General features: G+C 37.3%; 1 protein-coding gene across 1 annotated transcript in view; it reads left to right on the forward strand.

Annotated features, from left to right (window-relative positions):
- Window positions 1-16,935, forward strand: part of LOC116264183 (cadmium-induced protein AS8) — a 29,654-nt gene extending 12,719 nt beyond the window's left edge. Inside the window, exon 4 of the mRNA XM_031644257.2 lies at window positions 16,917-16,935. Coding sequence (XP_031500117.1) covers window positions 16,917-16,920 — 4 coding nt within the window. The 3' untranslated portion in view covers window positions 16,921-16,935. The remainder of the gene's footprint in view (window positions 1-16,916) is intronic.
- Window positions 16,936-17,399: the final 464 nt, after the last annotated feature.

The following is a 17,399-nucleotide window of genomic DNA, read 5'->3' on the forward strand; positions in this document are numbered from 1 at the left end:
TAGAACAACCATTTGAAGATTTACAGCATATTTAACACTAGATAATTGGAGATAGGCATCTAAGATGCCCGATCATTTTGGTTCCATTTTTCTTACATTTCTAAAAATTGTGCGTTTCTTGGATATTGAAGGATCATTAGTTCATCTGGTAGTAAACTTCTGCTGTAAAGTGAGAGCATCGGCTTGTGCCGTAGGGCTGAAAGTCATGCAAATAAGATATCGTGTGCTCTTCAAATCGTACTTGGGTTTGGGAAAAAAACCTTGTTCGGATGGGAACAGTATTCCTGATGAGATTGCAATTCCTATATGAAATGTAACCAATTACGTATTTCATAATATCTCAATAAGAGATTCCTAACTGAATTATTGGATGGATAATGTCATCAATCTGAAAAATAATAGGACAAAGGAATACTGTGTATCTAGTTCAAATGCATGTTCCATGAATTTATGGAACACTTTTCCCAGCAGCTTGCCTGTTGCAAGACACCCCCTTAGGATTATTTACAGGCATAAACTACTTAGGTTTTCCATGGGGTTCCTGGTTCTTGTTTATACAGAATCGAACTTCGAATCTAATTTTATGTGTAGCAAGCTGATTTGCAACCAAATTTACACCGTTGGTTAGGGCCTGTTTGGATGGAGGGAAGTGAGAGGGAAGTGAAGGGTATGCACCTCCGTCCCAGTCTCTCCAATTTTGGAGGGATTGGAATTACACAGGGCAATCATTTCTTTCTCCTCCCTTTCTTTTACATCCAAACACATTTAAAAGGTTTGTTTCCTTGTCCTTAATAAACCATCCAATCACATGTATTTCTGTCATTTTCTTTTCTTTCACTTTCCTTTCATCCAAGACAAGCTGTAACGTAAATAAATGAATGAGCAAGATCATGTTGAAGCATTTCGTGTTCAAGAGATTTGGTTTAGAAAGTACCTTCAAAATTGGCAGTGGATTTAGTGTTTTGGGAACCCACTGAGAAGGAAGCAACAGCCAGCAGCTACACACTCGGTTGATTTAGGAGTTGTGTGCCCAAGTAGTTAAGGGGTGATCTAAGGACCATGGGATGGAAGCAGTGCAATGCACATGTTAGGCCAATGGAACGGCCCTAGCTAGAACTCCAAAGGCACATGCTCAAATTCCCTAAAAAATGAGTGAAGACTAATAATGAGCCTTCATCATCGGATTTATCATATCAGCCAGTCCAGCTCACTTTTGAGAATGGATGCACCCAAATGATTGTCTTCACCTTAAGGGACAGATCTGGTACCTTGACCAAAACTGGCATCCAAGCTAGACCATGGAGCAGATGATTGCAAGCTATTGATATAGCTTGGGAGATACGATATCTGCTTAAACATTCTTAGGGAAAGGTTCGAGTCGTTTTGGGCCCTAAATATTGGTGTCTTCACATTAAGAAAGCCTTTTGACAGTTTTGTACAGAAGGCATAGGTTTTGTTGTTTTGATAAAAATACTTTTATCTATTTTGGTATCCCAACACCAGCCTTTTTTCATCTGAGTGTTAAATTGCCGAAGACTTGATTTTTTTTTTTCGTACATATATTCCTTTTTTTTTTTTTTGTAACAATAAGGTTGCAGTAGCCCTCTCTCCTGGCAGCCTGCATCAGAACCAGTCCAATGCCTATATATTATAAGATATGGGGCTTTAAGTGCTGGGGTAGATGCAAATTTGGTTTGGAAATTGCAACAAATATCCTTATAACTTCAAGTAAATTCATTTCTGTTTTTCAAATAAAATTAAAGAATTATTCTTGTTCTTGTATAATTCTCATGTATATGAATGTGAACCTGTATTAGTTTTCCAAACCTCCTTTTTAGGGTCAATATCTTCTCTAGCCTTTCTTGAGAGAACATATTTTTATGAAAAAATAGAACATTTTTCAGCGATGCCTCGTAATGATTCTCAAAGGATTACAACCAAATATTTAGGATCAGCAAAGAAATGCTCATGGTGTAGGCTTATTTTCTATACTACTGTGTGCTTACTTTTATGTTTGTGCTACTTTGCTAACCGAACATGTGGTATAGATTTGGATATGTGAACGCATATCTACTTTTTTGTCCAAAGTCGATGTTTGCTATCAGTGCACACAAAGCTTGAACAATTACATAGGTACCATATAAAGCCCGGCTCAGTGGACGGGATTCTTTGTAGATTGTGAGTGCATAAGGTACATTCATATTTGGTGTTATGTTATGCATGTCAGAGTTAAACTTGTTGATTTTGTTGTTTTGTCATGTATGTCATTGCCAATGCTTTTGACCTCATAGTTCTATTATTTATATCGTTGTAAAAAATTTTGATCTTTTTGTTTTGTTAGGTTTATCACCATCAAAGCTTCTCAATCTTGTTGGTTTTGTTATTTGTTGCTGTCAATTTTTTTTATTTTTATTCTTTTCTTATGTATGTCACTCAGTGCAAGTGGTATGAGCGCCCTATTAGTAAACCATGACGTCAACGAAGAAACTATGTAGATAAATAGTAGTTCAAAGCGAAATATTTAGCTACTTTATATGAATATGATAGAAAACCCTGCTCTTCTAACTACATTTGGGCCTCACCAACAAGACTTCTAGCATGATTTTCATCCATTATCACATCATCATCATTCTCCTTAGCTGGTAACTTGCAAGCCTTTATCAACATTTGTTTCTTCTATGCCTCAGAGACTGAAGGTGCCTTGCTTGCCAATGACTTAGTCATTTTATCATTCTTTTGTCTCATATCATTCAGTACGTAATAAGTTTTTGCTGTAGTATCTTGGTACTCATCAACAATGTCTACATAATCTGGCTTTCTCACTAGTTTTGAAGCATTATTCTTCAGTTTGGGCAATTGAGGGTATCTCCTTTCTCCTTTACTCTCCTCATTGAATGGCAAACAAGTAACCTGCAAAATCAACATTGTATGCAAGCATACAAAAGAAAATTCTCATGAGGATATCAATGGAGAAAACTTCAAGTGTTGGAAATGCTCATTAGGCCAATGTTCTAGCTTACTTATTTTGTCTGCTTTCCTACTAATGGTATGTTGCCTCACTCCAATGAGTTAAGCAAATGGGAATGCAACGGTTGCGGTTGTTCAAGCAATCTGGGGCATCATCATCAAGAAGTGGCATCATCCTCTAGCCAATGCAAATCCTGAATAGTGGTGAGGTTTGACTAGTTAAGGGCATAATTTTTTTTGGTAATTTCATGCTGGAAGGGCAGACACATCATTCAAATTTTGAATCTTGTGATTATTCTATGTCCCATTTGTTAGAATGTATGTATTCCTATATATATATATATATATATATATATATATATATATATATATATCTATGTGCATGTACATTACATATATTAGTGTGCTAATATATGTCTTACATATATAGATATGTGTATATTTTAGGGTACCTAGGTCATACTTGTAATTTTCCTTTTTCTTTTATGTATTTTTCTATTTCTTTTTACACCTTTATTATTATTTAAGAGGGGAACTAGCTGTTGGGCCTCTCTCCAACGGCTAGAATTCTAGCCGTTGGAAATGGCCCAACAGCCATTTCCCCTTCTCCTCTCTTCTTCCCTTGCATTATAAATAAGGGACTGTTGTCCCCTTTTAGGTCATGGCTTGTTAAGACACATCTTGTAGTATTTGCCTTGTTTGGCTGAAGATCAATATATTTTCCTTATCCTCTTGTTAGAGGATTCTTGTGTATTGCCTTGTTGAGTTAGTGAGAGATTCAAGAGTGATATTCTTGAAGTATTTGCTTAACTTGGGCCTGATTTACATGGTATCAGAGACAGGTTTTTGGCTTTTTGTCTTGCTGCCATTCAAGATTGAAGGTTCAGTTTTTATTCTTACGTTGGAGCTATGAAGCACTCCAAGTGTTCGAGATTTTGCTTGCTGCAGTTTTACACAAGAAGAGTGTTTTTGCTGGCTTCTTTTTGGTGATTTCTTGAAGAAATTTAGCTCCCTTGGTGGTGAGCTCGTGGCTGTTGGAAGGGTGACTGGTTTCTATTATTGTTGAGTTTTTATCCTTGCCGTGGACTTCTTTTCACGTGGCTGCCATCTTCTTCATAACTTGTAAGTGGATCTACCTTGTTGATTGTGCCCATGGATGACAAAGTCTCTTCTATTCCTTTTCCCAAACTCTCGTCAACAAATTACATACAATGGGCTAGAACTATGGAACACTTTATTCATAGTAAAAGCCTTTGGGGACTAGTTGATGGGACAAAACTTGAACCACAACTAGTCCTTACGAAAGTTGTTGATGGAAGGGCTATGGAATTGGATGCAACCGAAAAAGAGAAGGTAATGGCTGAATACAACAAGAAATGGGAAGAATGGAGTGTTGGTCATCACAAAATTATTACTTGGATCTTGACTTGTGTTGACAATGCTACTAGCGGGCAAATCTGTAAATTAAATTCTGCCCTAGAAGCTTGGGAATATCTAAAGAAAACTCATACCATGAGAGATGTTGCTTATATGCATCATGTTCAACTCAAAATTCATAATCTTCAACAAGGAGATAGATCCATTAAAGATTATGTGGCTGAAATAGATCAATTGTATGATGAATTGAGTATTTTTGAACCACATTGGACACAAGATCTTATTCTTAGAGAAAAGCAAATACAACGTGAGAAGTTTTACAAGTTTATCATAGGTCTTAGACCGGAATTTGATGGTGTCAAAACCGCTTTACTTCATCGTTCTAAAACACCATCTATGAATGAGGCTATTGCGGAGCTTCAAATGGAGGAAAATCGTCTTTGTCTTGATAAAGAGAAAGTCAACAATGTGCTTGCCACATCTAGGCCGGGGGCCCATTTGAGACCTTATAGACCTCCTCACTTCAATCGTAGGAGCAAGAAGAAAAGTTATTTGCTATCATTGTCAAGAAGAAGGACATACCAAGCCAAGATGTCCAAAACTTAGAACTTTTGACAAAAGAAGCAATGTTGCGGCTCCAATCCAAGAAGAAAGAAAAGAAGCAAGCTCATTCCAACTTGATCAACTCATAAGTGCTCTTCAACCGTTTCTAAATGGAGGAGGCACACCTTCCACTTTGGGAGCTACCGTGGCATCTACTTCTTCAAGTAAGTATTCTTGGATTATTGATTCGGGTGCATCTTTTCATATGACGCCTTGTGGATCCCTTCTCACCGAATGCACTAAAAATGATTCTTATTCCTTTGTGAAAACGGCAGATGGTACTTCTCTTGAAATTGATTTTATTGGAAATCTTGACCTAGATTTTGGATCCAAAACTTTAAAAGTACCTCAAGTAAGACACATTCCTAAATTAAGCTTAAATTTATTGTCCGTTTCTCAAATAGCCGACCTTGGTTTTGATATAATCTTCTCACAATCCAAATGTTTGATACAAGACCGAGTATCCAAGAAGACGATTGGGGAGGGTTTTAGAACAAAAGATCTCTACTACATAGACTTTTTGGATCTTTCAAGACCATCTTGCAATATCTCCAAAGAATGTGACATTCAAACTTGGCATCAAAGACTTGGACATTCCAATATAGAAAAAATGTTTCATCTTCCCTTCATGGAGAATTTTTGTCAAAAGAACTTTTGTTGTAATGATTGTATCAAGGCTAAAATGAAAGCCTTACCTTTTGATAATAGAAACTTTATTGCCCAAAAATCTTTTGATTTAGTGCATTCGGAAGTGTGGGGACCCGCTCCTATTATGTCGAAAGGAGGATTATTGTACTATGTGATTTTTATTGATGATTATTCTAGACATACTTGGGTTTACTTTCTCAAACACAAATCGGAGGTTTTCATAAACTTTAAAAATTTCTACAACATGATCTATACCCAATTTGGCTCAAATATCAAAGTCTTTAGAAGTGATTCAGGAGGAGAATTTATGTCAAATGAATTTCAACAATTTCTAAAAGAAAAAGGCATTGTTCATCAAAGATCTTGTCCTAACACTCCACAACAAAATGGAGTGGCCGAGCCTAAACATAGGCACATTATTGAAACTACTAGAGCCCTTCTTTTATCTAAAAATGTTCCCAAAAACTTTTGGGCTGAGGTTGTTTTGACTTCAACCTATTTAATTAATAGAATGCCTACCAAACTTTTGAAACATGTTTCTCCTTTTGAGAAACTTCACCATGTTAAACCTAATTACAATAGACTTAAAGTCTTTGGTTGCAAATGTTTTGTGTTAAGTGACAAAGATGATAAAATTTCTTCCAAAGCCATTTCTTGTGTTTTTATTGGGTATTCCGAAACTCAAAAGAGTTATAGATGTTATGATATTGAAAAAGATAAAGTTTATGTTTCAAGAAATGTGATCTTCCTAGAAAATGAAGATGGTTTCAAAGATGAACCCAAGAAACTAGAAGATTATGCTTTTCTTTGGACTAATGATATTGATGATGATGATGATATTGATGATGATGAACCCGATAAAGTTGTAGAAGTGCCAATTGAAGAAGTCAACAATGACAATTCTACTCATTTGATTCCTCCAAAAGAGATCTTAGTTTATAGAAGAAGAGATACCCAAAATCAAGAAACTAATCAATCTCTCCCTAAGAGATCCCAAAGGCACACTAGACCTCCTCAAAGATTTATCTCTTATGAGTCTTTTTCCCTAAAATTTCGAGCTTGTCTTATGTCACATCATTCTTTTTATGAGCCATCTTCTTACCTTGAAGCTAAAGAAGATCCCAATTGGATTGAAGCCATGAATCTTGAACTTAAAGCTCTTGAAAGCAACAAGACTTGGGATATTGTGCCTCTACCAACAGGGAAAAAGACTATTGGTTGTAGATGGATTTACAAAATCAAAACTAGAAGTGATGGAACCTTGGAAAGATACAAGGCCAGACTTGTTGCCAAGGGATATGCTCAAGAATATGGGATTGATTATGAAGAAACCTTTGCTCCTATTGCTCGCATGACTTCTGTTAGAACTCTTATTGCCATTGCTTCTGTTAAACATTGGACTATTTTTCAAATGGATGTTAAAAATGCTTTCTTAAATGGTCAACTGCAGGAAGAAGTTTTCATGAGTGCTCCCCCTGGTTTTGATCTACCTCAAAACAAAATTTTACGTCTTAAGAAAGCCCTTTATGGTTTAAAACAAGCTCCCAAGACCTGGTTTGATAAGTTTAGTAGTGTCATGTTTAATCAAGGTTTTCAATCTTGCTACTCTGACACTGCCATGTTTGTAAAAACCACCTCCGTAGGTGTAATTGTTTTATTATTGTATGTTGATGATATAGTTATTACTGGGAGTGATGATAAATGGATTATAGAGGTTAAACATTTTCTTAACAAATGCTTTCAGATGATTGATTTGGAAAGACTAACTTATTTTCTTGGAATTGAAGTTGTTTATAGCAAACAGGGTTATCTTCTTTCTCAAATGAAGTTTGCCAGTGAATTAGTTGACAGAACAGGTATCTCAGATGACAAAGTTGTTGATATTCCAGAGGCACTGGAAGTAAAAATGAAAATTGATGATGAAGAGATATTGGAGAATCTCACTCCTTTTCGGCAAATAGTTGGCGCTCTCTCTTATCTCTCCATCACCAGACCTGACACTACTCATGCCGTGCATGTGATAAGCCAATTTCAACAAAGACCCACCTCAGTGCACATGGGAGCGGCAATGCGGATCGTCCGTTATGTGAAAAACACTATCAACAAAGGACTATTTCTGTCTTCCTCTTCTATATTAGAATTAGTTGCTTATACAGATGTTGATTGGGGTGAAGATCCCAACAATAGGCACTCCACCATTGGTTTTTGTGTGTTTTTAGGTGATTCCTTGATCTCCTAGCGATGCAAGAAACAAAATAAGGTGTCACTATCATCAACAGAAGCTGAGTATTGTAAATCAGGCCCAAATTCGAGAATACAAATGCTTCAAGAGATACACTCTTGAAGATCCCAACAACTTCAATAGATAATGCAAAGCCAAACCTCAAACTTGAGGAGAAGATACCAAATATATTAATCTCAAGAGAAGAATACACAAGAGAGACCAAAAAGCCTTAAAAGAACAAAGGTCCCAAGTGCCCTATTTATAGAGGAAGTATATAAGAAAGGAGGAAGAAAAGAGGAAGAGGAAGTGGCTGTTGGGGCTCCCAACGGCTAGATTTCTAGCCGTTGGGAACTCCCAACAGCTACTTCCTTTCATAATAAAAAAAAGGAAAAGAAAAAGGTTTAGAAAAAGGCATGAAAAATAAAGACAAAATAAATACAAAAAGTTACAAAAAGTCCTATGCATACACACATACATTTATATATACAAATCATACATCAAACTGCTAGGAGTTTAAGATATATGATAGTAGATACAAAAACATGTATGTATACTTACATTATAAATTCTAACACCCCCCCTCAAACTTACGGTGTAATCACCAAAAGTTTGCCAAGAAGAAACTGGAATCTTGCGGAAGCTAGTGCTTTGGTGAAGAAATCTCCAAGTTGATATTCAGAAGGGACAAAAGATAGATCAATTGTTCGGCTAAGATATTCCTCTCTCACATAGTGACAATCCATTTCAATATGTTTTGTCCTTTCATGAAAAATGTGATTGCTAGCAATATAGATGACACTTTTGTTGTCGCAGCAGAGCTTGGTGGCGTCATTGAGGTCAATTCCAATGTCCTTCAATAAGCTTTTCAACCATACAATCTCCATGGTGGTGGTAGCCATTGCACGATACTCTGCTTCAGTTGAAGATAAAGAGACTTTATGTTGTTTTTTGCATCTCCATGAAATGAGAGAGTCACCTAGAAAAACACAAAAACCGGTGGTGGAATGCCTATTATTAGGATCTCCACCCCAATCAGCATCAGTATAAGCAATCATATTCAAGTTTGATGAGGAGGATAGAAAAAGTCCCTTAGTGATAGTGTGTTTGACATATCGAACAATCCTCAATGCAGCTCCCATGTGTAATGAAGTGGGTCTTTGTTGAAACTGACTTATAACATGTACAGCATGTGATATGTCAGGCCTTGTGATGGATAAATATGTGAGAGCTCCCACCAATTGACGAAAGGGGGTGGGATTCTCTAGAATTTCTCCATCATCAATCTTCATCTTTACTCCTAAAGCTTCAGGAGTGTCCACTACCTTGTCATCAGTGATTCCTGATCTGCTTATAATGTTATTGGCAAACTTCATTTGTGAGAGCAAGTATCCTCTTCTACTATAAGCAACTTCAATACCAAGGAAATATGTTAGTTTACCCAAATCAGTCATTTCAAATTCATTCTTAAGGAAAGTCTTTACCTGCATAATTCCGTTGGCATCATTACCTGTAATAATCATATCATCTACATATAAAAGCAACACAATTGTACCTATAGTTGTGTTTTTAACAAACATAGCTGTGTCAGAAAAACATGATTTAAAACCTTGTTTAAACATAACATTGCTAAACATATCAGACCAAGCTTTTGGAGCTTGTTTCAAACCATACAATGCCTTTCTGAGATAAAGAACTTTGCCTTTAGGTACATCTAGCCCAGGGGGTGAGTCCATGTATACCTCCTCATTTAAGTAACCATTCAAAAAAGCATTTTTGACATCCAATTGATATATGGACCATTGTTTAATAGAAGCAACAGCAATAAGAGCTCTAACAGAGGTCATACGAGCGACAGGGGCAAAAGTTTCTTCGTAATCAATCCCATATTCTTGGGCATATCCTTTGGCAACAAGTCTAGCTTTATACCTTTCAATAGATCCATCACTTCTAGTTTTGATTTTGTAAACCCACCTACATCCTATTGTCTTTTTCCCGATAGGAAGAGACACAATGTCCCAAGTTTTATTATCATCAAGGGCTTTAAGTTCATTGTTCATGGCTTCAACCCAAAGTGAGTTAGTTTTGGCTTCAACATAGGATGAAGGTTCATCAAGAGAGTGAATAACTAATAAGCAAGCTCTATGTTTTGGAGAAAAAGACTCGTAGGAGACAAATTTTTGAGGTGGATGAATATCTCTTTCAGATCTCCTAAGAGTAGGTTGAGAATCTTGGATGTTTTGTTGAGACCTTCTCTCATAAACTATTACATCCCTTGGTGGTGGTCTATTAAAAGAAGTGCTATCAACCTCATTTAGAGCATCATCATATGAAGAGTGCAAAACATCATCATCATCATTATCATAATCATCATCTTTTATCCATAAAAAGGAATATTCATCTTCATGCTTGGGTTTATTTTCATTAAAGCCATTTTCTTCTTCTAAAAAAATCACATTTCTAGAAACATAGACCTTATCGTTTTCAATATCATAGCATCTATATCCTTTTTGAGTTTCGGAATAGCCAATAAAGACACATTGAATAGCCCTAGATGAAAGTTTATCATTTTTGTCATTTAAAATGTAACATTTGCAACCAAAGACTTTGAATCTTTTATAAATTGGCTCCAAATTAAAAAGTTTTTGAAAAGGTGAAATATTTTCTAAAATTTTAGAGGGCATTCTATTAATCAAGTAAATGGATGTAAGAATTGCTTCAGCCCAAAAATTTTTTGGAACATTTTTTGATATAAGGAGAGCTCTTGTTGTTTCAAGAATATGTCTATGTTTTCTTTCGGCGATTCCGTTTTGTTGGGGGGTTTTGGGACAAGACTTTTGGTGTATAACTCCCTTTTCCTTTAGGAATTCTTCGAATTCATTGGAAATGAATTCTCCTCCGGAATCACTTCTAAAAATTTTAAGGTTTGCATCAAATTGAGTTTTGATCATGTTGTAAAAGTTTTTGAAATTCAAAAAGACTTCCGATTTGCGTTTAAGAAAGTAAACCCAAACATAACGAGAGAAATCATCTACAAAAATGACATAATAAAGTAAACCACCTTTAGACATAATAGGAGCGGGACCCCATACATCCGAATGCACTAATTCAAAAGGTGCTTTTGCAACAAAATTTCTATTTCCAAAAGGTAAAGCCTTAATTTTGGCTTTAATACAATCATCACATGAGATCATTTCTTTACATTTCTCTTCCAAAAAAGGGATACAAGACATTTTTCCTAAACTTGAATGTCCAAGTCTTTGATGCCAAATTTGGATGTCACTCTTCTTGACTACATTGCAAGTTGGGTTGGAAAGATCCAAATAATCAACATAGTAGAGATCATCTTTCCTAGAACCTTCCCCAATCGTCTTCTTGGAAAGATGGTCCTGTATCAAAAATTTATTTTGTGAGAAGACAATATCACATCCATGATTTGTTATTTGAGAAACCGACAAGAGATTTAAGTTAAGTTTGGGAATGAATCTAACTTTTGGTATTTTGAAAACTTTTGAATCAAAATTTTGATCAATATTCCCAACACATCTGATTTCAAGAGGAGTTCCATCGGCGGTTTTAACAAAAGGGCACGATTCCTCCTTAGTGCATTCGGTAAGTAATGAACTACAAGGGGTCATATGAAAAGAAGCTCCAGAATCAAGAATCCAAGAGTACTTACTTGAAGATGTAGATGCTATCGTTGCTCCGGAAGTTGGAGAAGTCCCTTTCCCTTTGAGTAGTGGTTGAAGAGCATCAATAAGCTTGTCTACGTCAAATCGATTGCTTTCTTCATACATTGTCCCAGCCACACTTGTCTTTTTGTCAAATCTCCTCAATTTAGGACACCTAGGTTTAGTGTGTCCTTCTTCTTGACAATGGAAACATATAATCTTCTTGTTGCCATTATTCTCATAATTTCGATTAAAATGAGGAGGTCTATAAGTTCTCATATGAGCGCCGGGTCTTGAAGTAGCAAGAACACTTTCACTCTTTTCTTTACAAAAATTGAGTCTATTCTCCTCCATTTGAAGCTCGGCTATGGCTTCATTCATAGATGGCACCTTATGTCTATGAAGCAAGGAAGTTTTGACTCCATCATATTCCGGTCTAAGACCAAGAATGAATTTATAAAATTTTTCCCTTTGGATTTGTTTTTCCCTCACTCCAATGTCTCTTGGATCATACCATTCGGGTTCAAATAGGGCAAGTTCGTCCCATAATTGCTCCATTTCTCCAACGTATTGCTTAATGGACTTATCCCCTTGTTGGAGACTTGCAATCTTCATTTGAAGATTGCACATGTAAGCCACATCTTTCATAGTGTGGGTTTTCTTGAGGAAATCCCAAGCATCATGAGCAAAATTATGTTTTGCTATTTGGCCCATAGTCGTAGTATCAACACAAGCAATAATCCAAGTGATAATCTTGTGATGTCCTATCTTCCACTCTTCCCATTTTCTCTCGTATTCACTCATGACCTTGTCTTTTTCCACTCCATCTAGTTCTTGGGCTTTACCATCTATGGTTTTGGTTAGGACTAATTGAGGTTCACTTTTAGATCCATCAACAAGTCCCCATAAGCCTTTACTTCTAATGAAATGTTCCATAGTTTTTGCCCAAGAAACATAGTTTGATGAAGTAAGTTTAGGGAGAGGAGTAGAAGAATTTCTTTCATCCATAATGTGTACCTTGTAGAGGAGACGTTGAGGTAGTGCTAGGATGAAAAACAGCCACAAAAAAAAAAGAAGCTTTTGATGTGCCAAAAACTGCTTCAATCTTCACCTCAAGGAAGCTTGATCCCGTCACAAATATCACCAAAAGAGGTCAGCAAACAAAACCCTCTTGTGTTTGTGTTAAATCACAGCCGGCAATACATCGAACACTTGGAGTGCTTCACAGCTCCAAAGAAAGAGTAATAGCTGAATCTTCAAGTCTTGAAAAAAAACAGCACGACAAAGAGCCACAACCTTGCTCTGATACCATGTAAATCAGGCCCAAATTCGAGAATACAAATGCTTCAAGAGATACACTCTTGAAGATCCCAACAACTTCAATAGATAATGCAAAGCCAAACCTCAAACTTGAGGAGAAGATACCAAATATATTAATCTCAAGAGAAGAATACACAAGAGAGGCCAAAAAGCCTTAAAAGAACAAAGGTCCCAAGTGCCCTATTTATAGAGGAAGTATATAAGAAAGGAGGAAGAAAAGAGGAAGAGGAAGTGGCTGTTGGGGCTCCCAACAGCTAGATTTCTAGCCGTTGGGAACTCCCAACAGCTACTTCCTTTCATAATAAAAAAAAGGAAAAGAAAAAGGTTTAGAAAAAGGCATGAAAAATAAAGACAAAATAAATACAAAAAGTTACAAAAAAGTCCTATGCATACACACATACATTTATATATACAAATCATACATCAAACTGCTAGGAGTTTAAGATATATGATAGTAGATACAAAAACATGTATGTCCGTTATGTGAAAAACACTATCAACAAAGGACTATTTCTGTCTTCCTCTTCTATATTAGAATTAGTTGCTTATACAGATGTTGATTGGGGTGAAGATCCCAACAATAGGCACTCCACCATTGGTTTTTGTGTGTTTTTAGGTGATTCCTTGATCTCCTAGCGATGCAAGAAACAAAATAAGGTGTCACTATCATCAACAGAAGCTGAGTATCGTGCGATGACAACTACAACAATGGAGATAGTGTGGCTTAAAAGCTTATTGAAGGACATGGGAATTCATATCATGAATCCTGTCAAGCTTTGTTGCGACAACAAAAGTGCAATCTATATTGCTAGCAATCACACATTTCATGAAAGAACAAAGCATATAGAGATGGACTGTCATTATGTTCGTGAAGAGTTCCTTCAGAAAAACATAGATCTCTTCTATGTTCCCTCTGAATATCAACTAGGAGATTTCTTTACCAAAGCTCTTGCTGCTGCCAGGTTTCAATTTCTCCTTGGCAAACTTTCGGTTATCACACCGTAAGTTTGAGGGGGATGTTAGAATGTATTCATTCCTATATATATATATATATATATATCTCTATGTGCATGTACATTACATATATTAGTGTGCTAATATATGTCTTACATATATAGATATGTGTATATTTTAGGGTACCTAGGTCATACTTGTAATTTTCCTTTTTCTTTTATGTATTTTTCTATTTCTTTTTACACTTTATTATTATTTAAGAGGGGAACTAGCTGTTGGGCCTCTCTCCAACGGCTAGAATTCTAGCCGTTGGAAATGGCCCAACAGCCATTTCCCCTCCTCCTCTCTTCTTCCCTTGCATTATAAATAAGGGACTGTTGTCCCCTTTTAGGTCATGGCTTGTTAAGCCACATCTTGTAGTATTTTGCCTTGTTTGGCTGAAGATCAATATATTTTCCTTATCCTCTTGTTAGAGGATTCTTGTGTATTGCCTTGTTGAGTTAGTGAGAGATTCAAGAGTGATATTCTTGAAGTATTTGCCTAACTTGGGCCTGATTTACACCATTTGCAATGCCCACTAGAGGGGATGTGGGGTCAATAGTTGCCTCTTTAGTTTGTAATAGATTTAATGCTTGGAGGCAATGGATGCTCAACGGTTGACCATTTCTCTCTAATGTGCCATGTTGCTGCCAAGTTAGTCCAACTAGAGACTAATCGTTGCTTCACTTTTTCTTGGACAAGTATGCCCTTAGTACTGAGACGTTTCCCTTCCATGGACACATCTACCCTATGATACACGGGTACGCCTCCAAAGGAGGCGTACCCTACCGGTACCGGTACGACACCGGTACCGGTACGGGGCTGGGTACCGCTTCGGTACGCGTTGACCGTACCGGATACGGTCAACGTACCGGAGGCCGTATCTGTCCAAAATTGGACACAGTCAACATTGACCGAGTCCAATTTTGTCCATTTTTTTTAAATGTTTATTTCATTTTAATGTTAAAAATGATTTTGATGTTAAAAAAAAAGTAAAACGAAACCCTTTCATTTCTGTCTTTACGACTCTTTACCTCTCGTCTCTCTCCGGCAACGAAGCGGCGGTGACAGGGGCGGCGAACGCAGGGCGGAACGGCGACGACAACAGCGACGACAGGAGGTGACTTTGCGTTTTTTTCATTTTTTGTTTTCATTTTCATCGGCTCCGCCGCCTCCACCCTTGCCTTCGCCGCCGGCGACACCGGCGACGGATTGTGTGTGCAGAAAACTCATCGCCTGAAAGTGAAAACCCAACACCCCTCCCTCTGGCTCGCCCTTTCTCTACCCGAGAGGGTTTCAAATCTCTCTCCCTCTCTACCCGAGAGGCTAGCTGATGATTTATAGCCCAACCGCTTCCTCATGTGTTTTGTGTGTTTATTTGTATGTGTCAATGTGATTTGCAGCTTTTTTGTGTGTTTTCATAATAAACTTGATCTTCTTCCTGGTAAGCCAGAGATTCAGAGAATATAATCGAGGCCTCCTTTTCATTCTTCATTGTCTTAGAATATGAGGCCTTTTCATTCTTCACTGTCTTAGAATATTGTTGAATGTGGATTGCATTTGCCGGCAGGGCATGTGAATGAGTGTTGCACTCATGCCGTTGTACTGAATGAGTGCTGCATGTAGAGCCGTTCTAATCTTCATGATGCGACTGAGGAGAATCAAGAAAGCTGACATGTTTGTATAATTGTATGTTAATTACTTTCATACTGTGTTTTGGACCATGATTTTATTCTGTTTGCAATTTTTTGATATATATGTGTGAATACGTTATTTTGTTTGAAATTATATATATATATATATATATATATATATATATATATATATATGCCCGTGTGTGTATGGCCGTACCCCCATACCCAAATTTTTTGAAAATGGTCCGTACCCATACCCGTACCTATGTGACATAGCATCTACCCCTACAACCCTGCCTGAAACTTTGTCTCCCCCATCTCCTCCAAGCTCTTGAGAAGAGAATGCTAGGCATTGTGATACTCCTTCCCACTGGAAGAGTGTTGTGGAAGCTATTTGTCGATGGCTTGTTCCCTCTCCTCATCTTCCCCAAACTCCTGAGAATGTTGGGTGCTATAAGATTTCTTCATATAAGACTTGGAACTTATTCAGTGCACAAAACCAGAACTTGGTTGCTCCTCTCTTTTGGATACTACAAAGGGGAGGTAAGGAGCATGGCTAAGCTGTTGGAGAATAAAAAACAAGCAAATAAGATAAAGCTGGAGAAGACGATAAATTTGATGAACTGGGTTATTAACGCACTGGAGGACTTAAGGGGGACTAAGAAAAGGGGGATATGCATATCAATGAAACAAAATTAGTGATGGCACAGTTTATGGAGGTAGTAGAGCGACTGACACTGTCTCGTGGACAAAATAAGGATGGGCAGAGTATGGCCATTACTATAAGTGGCAAAATGTCGATGGGGGAGGTTCCAAAAGAGCAGGAGACTATAGCAAAATCGAGCAAAACTTTATCAGAAGGTAGCAAATAGACGATCATTCAGTTGATCAAGATGCCCTACTTGGTAGTAGCCATGATAGAAGAGGATATCAGAATGCAACTGGACAAGGCATAGAAAATCATGTTTCTGATAACGAGGAATAGCACAATGCCACGTGTGGAGGTGCAGACAAGTAACAGTTTGGTAGATAGAGCAAGCAAAATGACACTCACAAAGAATTCTAGGGACATCTAGCAAATACATCCTCAACTAAACGGGCAGGAGGAGGGGAAGCCAAAGATTCAACCAGGACCGAAATAGAAGGATGTGTGTTTTCCATTGATCCCTCTTTCATTGTTGAAATCTTTTATTAACTGTAATACACTGCTGTTCATACTAGCGACACAGTAACTTAGTTGTTTCTGTGGTATCAGACCATTGCCTAAATGGTGACACATCAATAGCTCAATAGCTTAAGGGTTTTGTTAATTATTTGTTGCATTAGCTTAAGGGTTCTCATATGATAACTTCTTAATGCGGTGTCAGCCTATTATCTTAATGGTGACTAACTAACGACTCTGATTGTTGTTCATAATAGCAATATGACAACTTTATGTGCTTTTATGGTATCAAACTATTCTACTTTTTATTCAACATTCAGGTAGGAGGTAAGTGGAGTCTGCATGCCAACTAAGATGCAATCTATGAGTGGTTCAAGAGGCTATTTAAGTTCCCAAAGGATCACTTGAGAGCCTTGCCTTTGGTGGAATTCTTGAAGAGTACCACTGAAAATGAATGCATGCATGCATGTTGTATCCTCGGCCAATATTGGATCCCAGAAACCAACATGTTAAAAATTGAATTTAAGATGACACTGGAGGTTATCTATCACATCACATGTCTCAAGTGTCATGGAAAACCAGTGGTTGAGCATCTTCAGTACGATTACGTGGTGCATGATTGGACTAGATACGATTTGAAAGGGAGAGAAAAGTCCCTTTCAAAGGGTGGAGTTACTAGAGGATAATGTTTAGAAAGCTGAATTGTTATAAAGAATCCCCTTCACCACAAAATCACTAAGGAACCAGCAGCGGACAAGGAGTATTGAGCATGCATCCTGTGCTTCTTTGACTACTTTTTGTTC

The sequence above is a fragment of the Nymphaea colorata genome, chromosome 11, assembly GCF_008831285.2.
Source record: "Nymphaea colorata isolate Beijing-Zhang1983 chromosome 11, ASM883128v2, whole genome shotgun sequence".
NCBI lineage: Eukaryota > Viridiplantae > Streptophyta > Magnoliopsida > Nymphaeales > Nymphaeaceae > Nymphaea > Nymphaea colorata.